Genomic DNA, 14274 nt, shown 5'->3' with positions numbered 1-14274 from the left:
ATCAGCACAAATTCTCCCCAACAGCTGCTGTATGAAGGGCCATTGGTCTACCAGAAGTGGTAGCAGCTTGCTTGCCTGATTCCGTTGTAGATCAATGCGGTGAGGCCTCTTCAGAATGGTGCATAGCCGTAATCCAGAATGCGGATCGCTTCAGCCGTTAGAGCCATTAGTACCAGAAGGGTAATTTGCATCCTTCAATGTTAATTCTGCGGGATGTGACTTTCGCAGTCTTCATCAGCGATGTCAACTTCTCAGAAACTAAAATAGTGCTTCCATATGCTCTTTTCCAGTGCCAATTTTTCATGCGCTGCTCAGCTCCATTCTCTCCTCGATCACGCCCACGATCTCCTTCCACTCCTTCATTCCACCACTCCCAGTATCTCCGCACGCAATCGTCTTTTCAATCGGCCTCAGCACTTCCACCCACCCACCATTCGCGATGCCCCACTCCTCTTCTAAGACTCTAATCTGCTTACTCGTAACGGGATGCTCCCACATCGCTGTATTCATCGCCGGCGCAACAATGATCCTCTTTTTCCTCGCCCCCGGCACCTTGTCAGCATCACCCGCACCATCCGCCGCCGGCAGCCTCACGGGGTCCAGCGCGCCGTTCGTATCCCACGCCCTGATGGTGGACAGGAGCAAGTTATCGCAAATACCACCCACCATCTTCGCCATCGTGTTCGCGCTCAGCGGCGCGACGACCAGCAGATCGGCCCAACGCCTCAGCTCGATGTGCAGGATCGAGTTGCCGCGCACCCACGGCTCGCGCCACTCGTCCTCGTCCAGGTACACGGCGTCGACGTTGGGCAGTGAGGCGACGGATGCCAGCGTCGGCTGCTCCGGCGACTGGCCCGCCAGGAAGGCGGCCGCCGACGCCGTCAGGACGACACGGATGGACAGGCGCGGGTGGCGCGCGAGCGCAGTGATGATGGCTGGGATCTTGATGGTGGCGACGGAGCCCGAGGCGGCGAGAAGGAGGTGCTTTTTGCTGTCGTTGAGCTGCGACGGGGGGAGAGGCAGCGCGGCGGGGCGCAGCTGCATGGAGGTGGGCGTGAAGCTGGACATGATCGCTGGCGACGAAACCGCGTGTCGCGGCGGAGCTGTATTCTCGGAGCTGTGAGTCTTCAAGCGGTCACCAGTCGGCGGAGAGCATGGTTATCAGCGGATTTCTTCGGGCGAGTCAAAGTCGGGCGATATGTCAGCCGCGGAAGGGACGATGTCATGACGGGATCAGCGCGGCGAACTTTCTGTGTGACAAACGCGCCGCGGTCTCCACCGAACGACCTTTGCTCTCCGCAGACATCCTCCGCCCAACACCAATACTCCAAATCCACCATGTTCTCGCGGACTGCATTCTCCAGCGTACGGACTCCGCCGTTTCCTCCATCAATTCCCTCCGCATTTCGCTGACAATCGACCTTCTTCAGGCCTTCCGCGCCGTCGCGCGACCAGCGCGCAACCCGCTCACCCACGCCCGCTTCGCGCCCCTCCAGATCCGCCTACTGTCGCAGGAGACCCGCGCAGCGATAGACCAGGCTGTGGCTAGTGCGCCCGTCGTTCTTTTCATGAAGGGTACTCCGGAGATGCCGCAGTGCGGCTTCTCGCGTGCCAGCATCCAGATCCTCGGCATGCAGGGCGTTGACCCAAACAAGTTCACCGCCTTCAACGTTCTGGAGGATAACGAACTGAGAGAAGGTTGGCGGGCCCTTAGATCAGTGCTAGGACGGGTAATATGTGGTTCGACCTCTGGTTACTAACGGGCGTGCAGGCATCAAGGAATACTCGGAGTGGCCGACCATCCCGCAATTGTACGTTGACAAGGAGTTTGTGGGCGGCTGTGACATCCTGATGTCGATGCACCAGGATGGCTCGTTGGCCAAGATGCTGGAGGAGAAGGGCGTGCTAGTGCCCGCCGAGGAGGAGGGCTCGCAGTAGACGTGTTCGGTGGGACGAATGAAAATAAAGTAATTGAACGAGTGTAGAGCTTATACTCCTAGGGCCGTTCCCCCTATACAGACTGTTTTCTGTAGCATTAGCATGTATCAGTGATACAGCGGCAATTTCTCTTGTCACGTTCTCCTCTCACCTTTTTCCCGCTCTCATCAACCTGGTTGTGGCACGCCCGCTCGCGCCTTCCCCTCTTATTTTCAACCTCACCATCATATTCACTCACTCACTGAATGCGTTTTCCCGCCTAATTCACGCAATATGGCACCGCGCATAGTGCAAGGCAACGCGGCGGCACGCCCTCGCCCTCACTTCAGTACGAAGCCGGAATCCACCGTCCACGCATCCGACATGTTCAAGAATTTCACTCAGCGCGCAACAACCACACGCAGCAAGGCAGCGCCGCCTACCAAATACGATCTCACGTCCAAACCGCAGGGAATCACCAAGAACAGGTCACAAGGACGTAACTCAATCCTCCGAGAACGTGAGAAGAGGCGCAGCAAGCCAAAGCACCCACTTTCCATGCTGTTCACCGGTACGCACCCACCTCTCCACCTTCATTCTGAGAGTTTCCCTTCATCCACTGCCTGAGCAATTCCCCGCCGCGCACCGCAGCCCACTGCCTAACCTCCCACAGAAACAGCAAGCTCCTACCGCAACACTGTGATCGAAAACGCGCAAGACGCCCTCTTCGCGACCCGCCGCTCTCTCCTGCACCGCCTAACCAGCATCAACGGCCCCGGCAACCCTCCAAACCCCTCTCCCGCGAGTCCCACGAACCACATCCATCCTTCACCGACTCCCAACCGTCTCCCCACGACCACCGAGCTGCAAGCCGCGCACAACGCCCTCGTAGCCAAAGTCATCGCTCCGTTCGGCGAGACGAAGGTCGTCCGTGGCGGCAAGGGCAAGCTCAACGCAAATGAGGAGAAGGGCAAGAATGGAGACGCCACCGCGGCGCAGCACGAGCAGCCTCTGTCCGAGCGGATGGCGGCCTTCGCGGCGGTGGTGGCGAGGGAGGAGAAGAATCTGCGCCAGCTCGGCGAAAAGTGGATGCAGACGAGGGCGGAGATACGGTTGCTGGCGGAGGGCATCTTTGGACAGGGTGCTGTGAAGGATATGATGCGGGGGAAGAAGATGGGCGAGGAGGTGAAGGAGGTGGGAAGGGGATTGGGAGAGGGGGCGATGGAAGCGTTGAAGAGGGCGGCGGAAGAGCTCGTGAAACAAGGTGAGGCAGAGGCAGAGGCGGTTAGGGAGGAGGAGAAGAGAGTGAGGCGGGAGCAGAAGAAGGCGATATCGGCGGCGTTGAAGAAGATTCAGGATCTGTAAGTGGATGTTGACCGTGGCTGGTGGAAGTAGGAGTGAGGGCCCGGCTAGGTGATGGTGGAAATTGCTTACAAGAAATCTTTTTACGGCGTGGGAAATAGACTTTATGGCTGGCGTTTCGGGGAAACATAGCACATACGACAAAAGGAACAGACTGGCGCTCTGCTGAGCAAGACATCCACATGCAATGAACGAGAGGGACTATCTGGCTGGGTGGGATAGGCATCACTGACACCCAATGTATTTGTAGAGGCAGTCACATGTATCTGCAACTTGCGGCGCGGCTGAGGTACACATGTGCATCTTCTAAACCGCCAACACGGGACATGCGTTGGTCTGTATATTAATATCTCGTTCTTCGCTATTTTGATCCATATCCCCACAAGTAATCCTCCATTTGACAGTGTGTGGAATTTGAGTACCACTTGTTTCCCTTTTGGATTTCTTGGACGCATAGCTTCCCCAGTAAACCAACCTATTCGAAGAAGGCGTGCTGGACTTGTGGAAGCAGCTAAATAGAAAGCATGATGAGGACATAGTGAGTTTCTATACTTTGTCATACTGATGATGGATCGCCAACAGATTACACTGATGAAGAGGGACAAAGACGAAGAAGTCTGTTGCTGGCTCGGTTTATCATGCTTAGAGCGAGAATAGAACGAGACGTTACTAGACAGCAGCGCGGCCGAGGGAAGAGCAGTGAGATCTTGTCCGTGTTGAAATATGGAGTTCCACAAATGATGTGAGACTCAGACCCGGTCAAGGCTTGCTGACAATCGGCACCGTCATTTTGTTCAAATCCAAACAGCTCCTCGTGATCACATGAAGGTCCCGTCACATGTGGATTTTGGCTAGCATCTGCGCCCGGTCTGGAGCCTATGGTCATTGGACTGCCGCAAGGGTTTTTAGTAGCGCCATGTGCTTCTGAGCGGTCAAACCGGAGTTGCTGTTTTAAAGGCCCTACCATTGTCACTCACCTCCCTCACATTTCCCAGCAAATAGCAGTGGATCCTCCAGTCTCACATTGGCCATCAACCCACTTGGTTCTGGGCGGGATATTGACCTAGCCACATCATGAAACTTCTGCTGCCCTGGCTGTACCACTTCTTTCCATTTGAACAAGTTTCAGCTGGCAGTATTGTTATCCATAAATCCAAATTGAACAATCCTACATGAAACTCATAATCATCTTTTATCGACGCGTCTCAGCAGATTCCGAAAGTAATGCATCGTCAATTTTGATGCTGATTTATGAGTAGAGGAGCACATTTCTCTCGATCGAGCAACCGAGCCGCAAGACAAAAGTGGCCATAGCGTGGTTAAGTCGGAGAAATCTCTCTTAAGTGCCACCATTCAGGAGAGCATATGCTATTTTTTTCTCACAAAAGCGAGTGGAATCTACATTTTTAAACACACCACTACTCAGTCCTTCGCGCACACAGATGTAACGCAAGAAGCGCCACGTGGAATGGAATAGATTTCATAGTGGTATTTGATCCCAATCAAGGCCCCCGTAGGCCCAGATTAGACAACGACATAGAAGAAAAGAAATCTAAGGCGTATTTGTTGGATTATTCCTCCACTAGGAATACCACCATCTAGGGGTGACATGAATGTAGGCATTGCTCCCGAGATCGGAAACCCGAAATATGAGGGCGTCTTAACACTGCTCGTCCGCAATATTGGAATATGTAGCAATGCGAAGGTTCATCAATTGATTGGTAGAAGCTGACACTTCCACGTTTGGAAAATAAAGCAACATGAGCACTGTTATTCACACTCTGGCCTACAGCAAGACTTATTTGAAAATTAATTATTCCATTCGTTGATCATACAGTGCAGGGTGTTAGTCACCTCGCGGCAACAATCATCCACTGCTTCGTATCCCGTTCATCTTCCATATCAGACCCCCAATGATCAAGAGAGAAGAAAAGGATCATCACTTCGTGTCCGCAATCTCAGCCATGGTAAGAACGCGCACTAAAGACCCGCCCGTCCTTTATTCAAAAGGGTTGGTGCGGGTGCCCCACCAGGTGAGGGTCAAGCTGAGACCAACAGTCTCCAGGAGCCTGGCGACTGCGCCAACGGCAACCTGTTCGAGAGGACGCTTCTCGGTGATGATGTGGGCAACGAGCTACAATCCACCATGTTAGCAACAGGGTCCCATCCGTACAAATCAGCCAAAATGTCCAAGGTATGCAAAACTTACCGAAGGTGCTGAGCTGGCGAAGAAGATAAGACCGCCCAGGTACGCGGCGCCCTTGTAGCTGAGGGTGCCGGTGGCGTTGAGAAGCGCGCCCACACCGTACGCCTGCACAGCGCTGCCTACCAAGCTCGAACCGTAGCTAGCCGCTGCCGTCGCGGCCTCCTTGGACTTGAAGAACTCCTCCTTGGAGTTGGCTGCCTGCGCTTGCCGATACGTGTCGCCAAAGACGGGGCCGAGGACGGCCAGCGAGACCGCGTGCGTGTAGATGGTGCCGAGGGCGATAGCCGAGGGCTTAACAGGAGGGAGGTCTAGGGATGGGGTAGGGGTTTTGTCAGTAGGGTGACGCGCGAAGAAGTTGTGAAGTCGTGGGTATGGAGAACGTACAGTGGAGAGTGGCCATTGTTGCGGTAGTAAAGTCGAATGGGATCTGTTGAGATGAGAGAGTCGTGAGGAAGGGATGGGATTGTGTAGTGAGAGAGTGTGACAAGAGACGCGATTCTCTCTCTTTATGGGGAGCTGCGCGCTGCTGTGATGATGACGAAACCCGGCACGCTTTGGGACGCGCTTCCTTTTCCAAGGAGTAAGAGCGATGCTCGGGAGGACAAGGCCAGAAGCGCCACACTAAGGGCCAGAACGCCCATCCAACCAGTCAATTGCCGGTGAAATGAGACCTTGCGCGAGGGGCGACAGCAGCCAGTCAAATGTAGCCAGGAGCCATAACAATTGCCATCCTCAGCAAAGCCCATCGTCGGCCTGCAGCATTTGCAGCATCTCTCTCTGCAGCTGCCCGCATCCCCTCCCGCCCAGAACCGCTCATTTCCGAGGCTCCGCAACGTGAAGAGCAGAGAGAGGTTGCGCCATGGACCATTATGCCGGATCGACGTCATGACAGCTTGGCGCCCGAACTGTGGCTGGTGACGCAGAAGCCGGCCTAGCTGCGAGGAGCTATGACCTTCTTTCTCTTCCCCGCGCTATCCAATCGGCAATCGATGGAAGCTGCTCCATCGTGAATTGACATCGAGATCACGTATTTTCGGTCACGAGTTGCGTGGCCTCGTGCGACAAGCTAGCGTCTCTTCTGTCATCTTCTGGCCCTTTCGGCACTGGGGCTGCCGAACCCCTGTCGCGTCCGAGGTCATGGCTCTGGCAACATGCAAATCATCCATGCGATGCGCGCTGCCGCAAAAACGCTTTGCTGCGAAGCTGAAGCGCTGCTGTCTCGTACTTGCATGGCCTGGGCGAATCTCAGCACGAACTGAACGTGGTCGCTGACGTTTTCCTTCCCTTTCCATCGATGACGCCACGCGCGACGCCAGCAACGCCCCGCGCCGTGCCTGGTTCGCGCTTGATGACAGGCAGCTTGCGCCTCGCGCTATTTTGCGGGGGATCCGCCCCGAGAAAGATCAGAGCCGCCCCCGCTGCTGCCCCACACATGCAAACATCAGCCTCCCGAGCCCAGCCCGTGACGTAGAATCCAATTCTTCATCTCGTTTCTTGAAACGGTGAGAATGGTAAATCGTATGTCCATCTATTATTCCCGTGGGATCAAGATTCAAGCAAGAAAATATGACGTGAAGGTGCTTGCTCCGCCTTGCAGCTCCGACGCCACTACCCATAGTTCCCGGTTGCTGGTTGACATCTACGTTGCTGACGGGGACAAGCAAGGAGAAGCATTAGTATTAGTCCATCACTCCGTCTCCTCCCGATTACTTGCATATAGCCATCCCAGACTAGACCTCAACCGTAGTTCTATCAGAAACACTTATCACGAAAGCATTTACTTGAGCCCTTGGTGGCAGCGAAAAGAAAATAGTGTATCAATTTGATTTCGCCCAATCAACAATCGCTAGCTGCCGGATTTCGACTAACCTGTCTCCTGAGAGCAGTCGGGTATAAATATTTTTCCCTTGCTTGAAGTTGCTCCTTTCAACTTTTTTGTTCTTTCTTTTCCTTGATTGATCCCGCAACAAAGCGCACATTCCGCGAATTCCGAAGCCAGAAAGCTTCTGTCCCTACCCTTTGCCCAAAGACAAAGAAAAAAAAAACGCCAAACCCGCTCTGTTCCATCTGAGTATACCCTTTCCCAAAGTACTCATGCGCATTATAGCACGATAATGATAGCAAGAAAGCATCGTGAAATACGGCTCGCAAAAAAAAAAATACAACATTAGGACGACTTTGACGGTACGGTGGACTCAAGCGCCGAAGTGAAACTCACATCCTCATGGTCATCAACTTCAACCTCTTGGCCTCATCGCTAATTCATCTAGAGCCGCTCCCTTTCGCGCTGCTCCCTCCTGGGCATGCCTTCAAACACCGGAGGGACCAGACCAGCACTGGTCCAAAACTCGTCAGGCACATCGTCGCGCCGCGCCAATCGTCCCAGTATGTCGCGCATCGATTCCAGCTCCGCGTCCAATGGGGCCTGGCCCTCGGCAGCTCTGTCCAAGATACCTGCGATGTCTGTAACGGCCGGTAGGCCAACGCGATTGCTTCCGCTGCCACTACTGTTGGCGGCATCGCTACCGACACCGCTGTCGCGCCTGTTGTTGAAGCTTCGTTCAACACCGCTGCTGTTCTCTCGACGCAGACGCGGAACACGGGGGAGATATTCGACCCTAAATTGAGAAGGCGGCGGCGGCGAACGGGAAGAAGCCGAGGGGCTGGACCTGTCAGAGGACGATGCACGCTCAGCGAATGCGAAGTAGTTCCGGACAAGCTGCGTTGCGTCGTGGGAGCGCGACCGAACGGAAGGTGGGTAAGCGGCCGGGTTGCGCGTAGGCGGGCCATCCCGATGGGAGTGCGACCCGAACTCGTACGACCTATTTCTGCGAGAGCGTGCCGCTGAGCCGTGTGTATCGAGTCTCTCCTCGCCCTCCGTATCATTCCCAGATATGTCATCGTCGGTCTCACAGCCACGCTGTGGCAACAAAGAGGACGACTCGTCCGGGCTCTGACGGCGAGAAGGAACGGTGAGCTGGGTGTTCGGAGAGGCTGCAGAGGCAGCGCGACCCGACTCGGAGCCATCTTGAGAGTTGTTCGAGGCGGAGAAGGAAGCGGAAGCGGCTGCGGAGGTGAACGATGAGTCTGCGCTAGGGAGCTGCGCATCGGGCGTGATGGTGGTGAGCATCGTCTCCCAGGGGTCTGCGGGAGGGCTCAAACTGCGCTCGCGGTCTCCGAGTCCATCGACAGTGCCAGGAGGGCTCCAAGTATGCCGCAGAGAGCTGGCTGGCAGAAGTCCGTCCGTGACCTGTCGCCGACCCATGCGCCGGAGGGGAGGCAGATCGCGGGTGGCATCCCTCAAGTCGCGGCCGGCGTCCGTTGGAGCAGGTTCCTCGTCACCGTCGGCAGAATCGTTGGAGAAAGGCCAGTTGCTTGGTGCGCGGCGATAGGTGTGTCTTGGCAGCTCTCCAAGCGGCTCTTGAGCCCTGCTCGACCACACCCGGCGCCGTCTGTTGGACGTCCTGGAGATCAGATCGAGCGCGCGCTCCCTCATGTGCCGTGGACGAGGACGATCCGGATCACTACTCGACTCCCGTTCTTGGGACCCGGAACGAAATCTGAGGAGTTGTGGGTTACGATCATCGTCGGGCTGGCTGTGATCGAAGCGGCTAGCGCGCAGAGTGGGGCCATCGGTGCTGATATACAGATGGACGCGCTCTTCAGGGCTGCGGGTTGATGCGCGCAACTCGGATGTGATGGACTCCAGCCGGTCAAGGTCAGAGAGCCAGTCGTCAGCCATGCCGGTCAGGTCCGTGTTCCGGCGCTCCTGGTTGCGTCTCTCGGCCTCCCACTCATTTGCACGGCGCGTGATAAGCTCCGCGACGTTGATGTAGCGGCGAGTGTAGCCGTTTGCATCGCTGCGCGCCGATGTGCGCCCCGGACGCGACGAGGTTGGCGAAGAGCGGCGTATAGGAGAGCGCGTCGCGGCAGACGCGTCGTTTTTGACTGCCTGGGCGCGCTGGTCGGCAGGAGACGGCGCGCGCCAGATTCTGCGGGGTGCGTTAGTGATGCTAGAGGCGTTGCGCCTGTGAGGCTGAAAGGCACGCGCGCGTTGGTTGCGCATAAACAGTTGTGGCGTGAGGAGACATACGGGAGGCCCATGATGCGGGGAGGGTGCGGAGGCGATGCGCGACTGGTTGGTAACGAGCGACGGTTGATGGATGTGGGCGGTGGGATGTGCGCGCGCGAGAGTGGAGGATGGATGCGGAGTGAGGCAGTGTAGAGAGCATGCAGAGATCTGGGGTCGCGCGGATGGCGAGCCGGGTGAGGCGGGCCTGCCTCAGCCAATAAGCGGTCCCTGCGTCTCGCGTTCAACAGTCGCCCTGCAGGTCCGCCTCGCGCGACGCACCGCCCCCGAGCGCGTTTGCCCGGCCGTCCTCCAACGTCACCCAAGTCGCCGCCATGATTGAGCTCGGCCTGGCCCGCGTCGGCCAGCTGCTCAAGCAGACGCCGCTTCCATGGCGCGCCATCCACGTTGCCGGCACTAACGGCAAAGGCTCCATCTGCACGGCAGCCTCTGCCATGCTGCACAGGGCCGGCATCTCGCACGGCCGCTTCACCTCGCCGCACCTGATCGACCGCTGGGATTGCATCAGCATCAACGAGGAGCCTGTCGCCGAGTCCGTTTTCCGCGAGGTCGAGCATCTGGTCCAGGGCCGCAATGAGCGCGAAGGCATAAACGCCACCGAGTTCGAGCTGCTGACCGCCACCGCCTTCGAGCTCTTCACCCGCGCGAAGATTGAGATTGGCGTTATCGAGACTGGCATGGGCGGTCGCTTGGATGCTACAAACGTATTGCAGCAGCCCCTGGTGACTGTCATCTGCAAGATCGGCATCGATCATCAGGCGTTTTTAGGCGACACTATCGAAAAGATCGCCTTCGAGAAAGCCGGGATCATGAAGCCAGGCGTGCCTGTTGTCGTCGAAGGTACCAACAGACCGTCCGTCGTTGAGGTGATCCAACAGCGCGCCAAAGAAATATCCGCAGGCCCGGTATACATGGTTAACGGTCTGCCGGATTTGCCGGAATCAAATTCAGAGTACAAGAACTTCCTAAAGGCCAAGGACTTCCAACCCCATGAGATTCTCAACACGGCATGTGCTCACAAAGCTACCCTGTTGGCTTTGGAGGCCCTTGGTCGGAAGCCTGACGATGAGTTGAGTCTTTTCAACGGTTTGGCAGACGTCAAGTTGCCCGGACGCCTTCAGACTTTGGACCTCGGGCGTATCACCGAGCGCAAGAGCCCGGCCGTATTGGACGGAGCACACAACGTTGATTCGGCTGAAGCTCTTGGCTGTTTTGTAGAGTCATTACGCAAGAAGTCCAAGAGTGGTGTTGTTTGGGTGTTATCAGTCAGCTACGGCAAGGCCATGATTGAGATGCTGAAACCGCTTCTGAGAAACGGGGATTCCGTCGTAGCTGCGGAGTTCGGCCCGGTTGATGGAATGCCCTGGGTGAAACCAACACCCGCTGGAGAAATAGTCGCAGCTGCAAATGCCACTGCAACGTTGCATGAAACCGCCGAGTGTGGCCCAGACGTCCCAGCTGCTTTAAAGAAAGCTGCGGCCTTAGCGTCCACTGACGGTAGTGAAGCTCCCCTTGTCATTGCTGGTAGTCTTTACCTGGTGTCGGACGTCTTGCGTCTTTTGAGGAGTGGCTGACAGCGTGAAAAGCGTGGACAGAGATAAAAAAAAATTTCAGACGATTGAATCTCACAGCCAAAGCGCATGTGAATTGCGTACAAGAAGTGAGATACCATGTAGGAAATAGATCGAAAGCCAACAGCATAGCGTGCCTAGCATCAGTAGGCAGGCATGCATAGTTATCTAAGAAAATTCAGAAGAAACATAAGAATACAGCAGTATACCACTCCACCCGGCCGTAAACATGAGCCTAGCTACTGCTTTGAAAGAAGACAATATTGAGAGCCAGGCTTCAACAGTTCACCACGCCCGTCAATCCAATTTCAGTCTACCTCCGTCACCACCCGCCTCCAATCTTCCAACTCGGCCCTATCAGCGGAATTCCACACTGCACCGTCCCCGCCCACTCATCCTCACGACACCAGCTCGGCTTCCACATGCACCGCCTGTTACCACTCGACACTATGAACTCCATCAGCTCATCCCACGCATTTTTCCTTGTCACACGCCGTGGCGTGCACGACCACTCCTGGCTAATCCCCGCCAACCAAGCCGGCCAGTCCCAGCGCCTCTGCTCCTTCCCAACTATACCCCACATGGACCGCATTGATGATACTAAGGAAGCGATCGGAGGACGGCGGAGCGGCGGGAAGATGCTCAGGTAGACCTCGTGCAACATTTTCGGCAGGGTGTTGGCAACCGCCTGCGCGAGGAAGAGGAAGAAAGCGATATACAAGACGATCCACACCGGCGTGACAATGAAGACATAGACGAGCAGGTAAACGATGCGAAGAATCATTGAGAATGCGTAGAAGAAGAGCGCAAAGGCGAAGACGACGAGGCGAGTAAGAATGTTTCCGTTGGCAGGGCCACGTATGTTTCCAAGTTTTCGGAACTGGCGCAGTATGAACTCTGTGGTATTAACAATGATTTTAAGTGCGATGTCGCAAATGATGATGATGGCAATGACGGTGAAGGGACTGTCGTGTGTTGAGACCCAATACAGAATTGTATCAATGGCGTCCGTGGGATACAGAATTATAGCAATGGCGTCCATGGGAGTGAGTGTCATGATGATTCTGAGGTCTGAATTGCAAGAAGTGCAGTATGAGTTGACAGAATGGCCAGGTGGAAGAATGGTGCCGAACACTCTTTTAAGGTGTCATGTAAAGTCGAAGCAGAGGGTGGTGATGAGAAGTGAAGTCTGTTAATAAACTTCAAGGAGCATCAGCTTCTCTTTGTTCCAGCCGAAACCTTCAGGTGGGTAACCATAATGTCTTGATTAACAAAGGAATTCTTTGTTCGTAGCTGAAAAAGGAACGAGACGATCCAAAACGCTGAAAGGTAGCATCTACTAGCAAACAGCAGACTTCGTAGCAAACAACAAACGGAAGAGCGATGAACATCATGGAATTCACTCGATGTCTGCCAGCAGGCGTCAATACTGCTCGAGTAAATAATCCGACATCTCAGTATTTACACTTGCAATATAGATGTAGAATTTCTGCGTGTGCGCACAACGAAGCTGTCATCTTTGAGTGAGTGCGCAGTGTGTTGTAGAAGATTCCACCCCCCCTTCCTGTCTCGTGTTAGATACTGTAGCCTCCCTCTATAAAGTTGAGGCAGCTTTTTGGATACAGCTGTTAGGTTCAAAGGCATACTGAAGCACCTAGACATGGAGTTCAATCAATATCTCATGCTTCATGTTGAGGAGCTCAAGCTCTTTTAAAACAGGCTATGAGTGGTCGATATCTTTCATTCCAGCTTTACAATGTGCATTAAATTGATCATAGGAGAAGGGGAATCTCATCCGTCATTCATGCCTTCACAGCCTGGCCTTTCTCATCAACGAGGTGCTCCGTAACACTAATGGGGCCCTCTCCAACTCCAGTCAGGATAACCCTGCTGACTCCCTCCTTGAGCTGGGCGGCGGTCTTCTCATCGACCTTGGACAGCGCCTCGGCGTTTGCCTGAACAGCGCCACCCCTCTTGCCATCCCAGCCGTCCTTATCCCCGAGGAGAGCCTTGAACAGGCCGGCAACCTCCTTCTCATGCTCCTCCAAATAGTAGACCACAGCGTTTGGTCCGGCATCGAACGTGTACGCTGCGATCGTCTTGCCTGCAGCGTCGTTGATGTACTCGACCGCCTTGATCGCCGCGCGAGACACGTCGTTCATGTAGAAGATCGGAGGCTCGGTGTCGAGGCAGGTAGCGTGGAAGCTGTTGCTGTCCTTCATCGTGACCTTTCCGAAGGTCTCGAAATCACGCGCCTTGATCGCGTCCTCCATCTGCTTCATGCGCAGGGGGACCGTCTCGTTGGCACGGGCAGGGAAAAGACTGCTGGTGGCGACAGTCGTCTGCATGCCAGTCGTGCTGCTAACGCCCTTCTTCGCCGCGCTGACGACGAGGATTACGGCGCGCATGTTGGGCCAGTGTGCGGCAGGAGCGACCTCGTAGGCCAGGCTGTCGCTACCATCGGCGGCGGTGCCCTTCTCCCACGCGACGTAGCCGCCAAACAGACTGCGGCAGGCCGAGCCGGAGCCCTGGCGCGCGATGCGCGAAAGCTCCGTCGGGGTGGCGGGGAGCTGGTACAGGTCGGCGATGGCGCGCACCAAGGCAGCGAAGCCGGCGGCGCTGCTAGCCAGGCCGGCGGCGGTGGGGAAGTTGTTCTCGCTGACGACGCGCAGAGGGTACGACGACAGCTTGGGCAGGGTGGGGTCGGCAGCCTCGAGGGCGGCGCGCAGGGCCCTCAGCTCGCGGAAGCAGGCCTGGGTGCGGGCACCCGATACGTCCTGGTCCTGGCCATTGAGGAGAAGCGAGTCGGTGGTGGTGTAGGAGGAAGAGCAGGAGGCGGTGGTGTGGGTGCGGAGGTCGGACTGGGCGAGGGTGACAGACAGCGACGAGTTGGTGGGTAGGTTAAGCTTAGGGTCGCGCTTGCCCCAGTACCTGTGAGTTGCGAGGATCGGTTTAGTCAATGGCGCGGGCAGCGGAATGTGAGGCGGACTTGATGACGGCGATGTTCACCGGGGCGGTGGTGCTCGCTCTGTAGACTTGAGAATCGGCCATTTTGGTGGGATAGATATGTTTGTGAAAGAGCTGAGCGGTGTGGAGGAGCAGTTGAGGGGCACCTGCTCTGGCATCCA

General features: G+C 55.9%; 8 protein-coding genes across 8 annotated transcripts; 3 read left to right on the top strand and 5 right to left on the bottom strand.

Annotated features, from left to right (window-relative positions):
• Positions 1-300: 300 nt before the first annotated feature.
• On the bottom strand, positions 301-1068 carry LTHEOB_9322 (Phosphopantothenoylcysteine decarboxylase; the record flags this gene model as incomplete). Its single annotated transcript, XM_035518898.1, has 1 exon — positions 301-1068. The coding sequence occupies one exon, from the start codon at positions 1066-1068 to the stop codon at positions 301-303; it is 768 nt and encodes a 255-aa protein (XP_035368927.1).
• Positions 1069-1338: 270 nt separating this feature from the next.
• LTHEOB_9321 (Monothiol glutaredoxin-5) lies at positions 1339-1938 on the top strand (the record flags this gene model as incomplete). The annotated part of the gene is made up of 3 exons (XM_035518897.1): positions 1339-1365; positions 1431-1698; positions 1772-1938. The coding sequence occupies 3 exons, from the start codon at positions 1339-1341 to the stop codon at positions 1936-1938; spliced, it is 462 nt and encodes a 153-aa protein (XP_035368926.1).
• A 273-nt stretch (positions 1939-2211) lies between these two features.
• Positions 2212-3282, top strand: LTHEOB_9320 (Monothiol glutaredoxin-5; the record flags this gene model as incomplete). Its single annotated transcript, XM_035518896.1, has 2 exons — positions 2212-2488; positions 2591-3282. The coding sequence occupies 2 exons, from the start codon at positions 2212-2214 to the stop codon at positions 3280-3282; spliced, it is 969 nt and encodes a 322-aa protein (XP_035368925.1).
• Positions 3283-5278: 1996 nt separating this feature from the next.
• LTHEOB_9319 (uncharacterized protein) lies at positions 5279-5885 on the bottom strand (the record flags this gene model as incomplete). The annotated part of the gene is made up of 3 exons (XM_035518894.1): positions 5279-5413; positions 5489-5793; positions 5870-5885. 3 exons carry the CDS (start codon positions 5883-5885, stop codon positions 5279-5281), a joined length of 456 nt encoding a protein of 151 aa, XP_035368924.1.
• Positions 5886-7751: 1866 nt separating this feature from the next.
• LTHEOB_9318 (uncharacterized protein) lies at positions 7752-9589 on the bottom strand (the record flags this gene model as incomplete). The annotated part of the gene is made up of 2 exons (XM_035518893.1): positions 7752-9477; positions 9579-9589. 2 exons carry the CDS (start codon positions 9587-9589, stop codon positions 7752-7754), a joined length of 1737 nt encoding a protein of 578 aa, XP_035368923.1.
• A 300-nt stretch (positions 9590-9889) lies between these two features.
• On the top strand, positions 9890-11149 carry LTHEOB_9317 (Dihydrofolate synthetase fol3; the record flags this gene model as incomplete). The annotated part of the gene is made up of 1 exon (XM_035518892.1): positions 9890-11149. One exon carries the CDS (start codon positions 9890-9892, stop codon positions 11147-11149), a length of 1260 nt encoding a protein of 419 aa, XP_035368922.1.
• Positions 11150-11468: 319 nt separating this feature from the next.
• On the bottom strand, positions 11469-12203 carry LTHEOB_9316 (uncharacterized protein; the record flags this gene model as incomplete). The annotated part of the gene is made up of 1 exon (XM_035518891.1): positions 11469-12203. The coding sequence occupies one exon, from the start codon at positions 12201-12203 to the stop codon at positions 11469-11471; it is 735 nt and encodes a 244-aa protein (XP_035368921.1).
• Positions 12204-12948: 745 nt separating this feature from the next.
• LTHEOB_9315 (Diphosphomevalonate decarboxylase) lies at positions 12949-14197 on the bottom strand (the record flags this gene model as incomplete). The annotated part of the gene is made up of 2 exons (XM_035518890.1): positions 12949-14077; positions 14136-14197. 2 exons carry the CDS (start codon positions 14195-14197, stop codon positions 12949-12951), a joined length of 1191 nt encoding a protein of 396 aa, XP_035368920.1.
• Between the last annotated feature and the right edge of the window lie 77 nt (positions 14198-14274).

This window comes from Lasiodiplodia theobromae, assembly GCF_012971845.1.
Source record: "Lasiodiplodia theobromae strain AM2As chromosome Unknown scaffold_31, whole genome shotgun sequence".
NCBI lineage: Eukaryota > Fungi > Ascomycota > Dothideomycetes > Botryosphaeriales > Botryosphaeriaceae > Lasiodiplodia > Lasiodiplodia theobromae.
The sequence above is the reverse complement of the archived record's forward strand: the minus strand, read 5'-3'. Positions and strand labels throughout refer to the sequence as shown.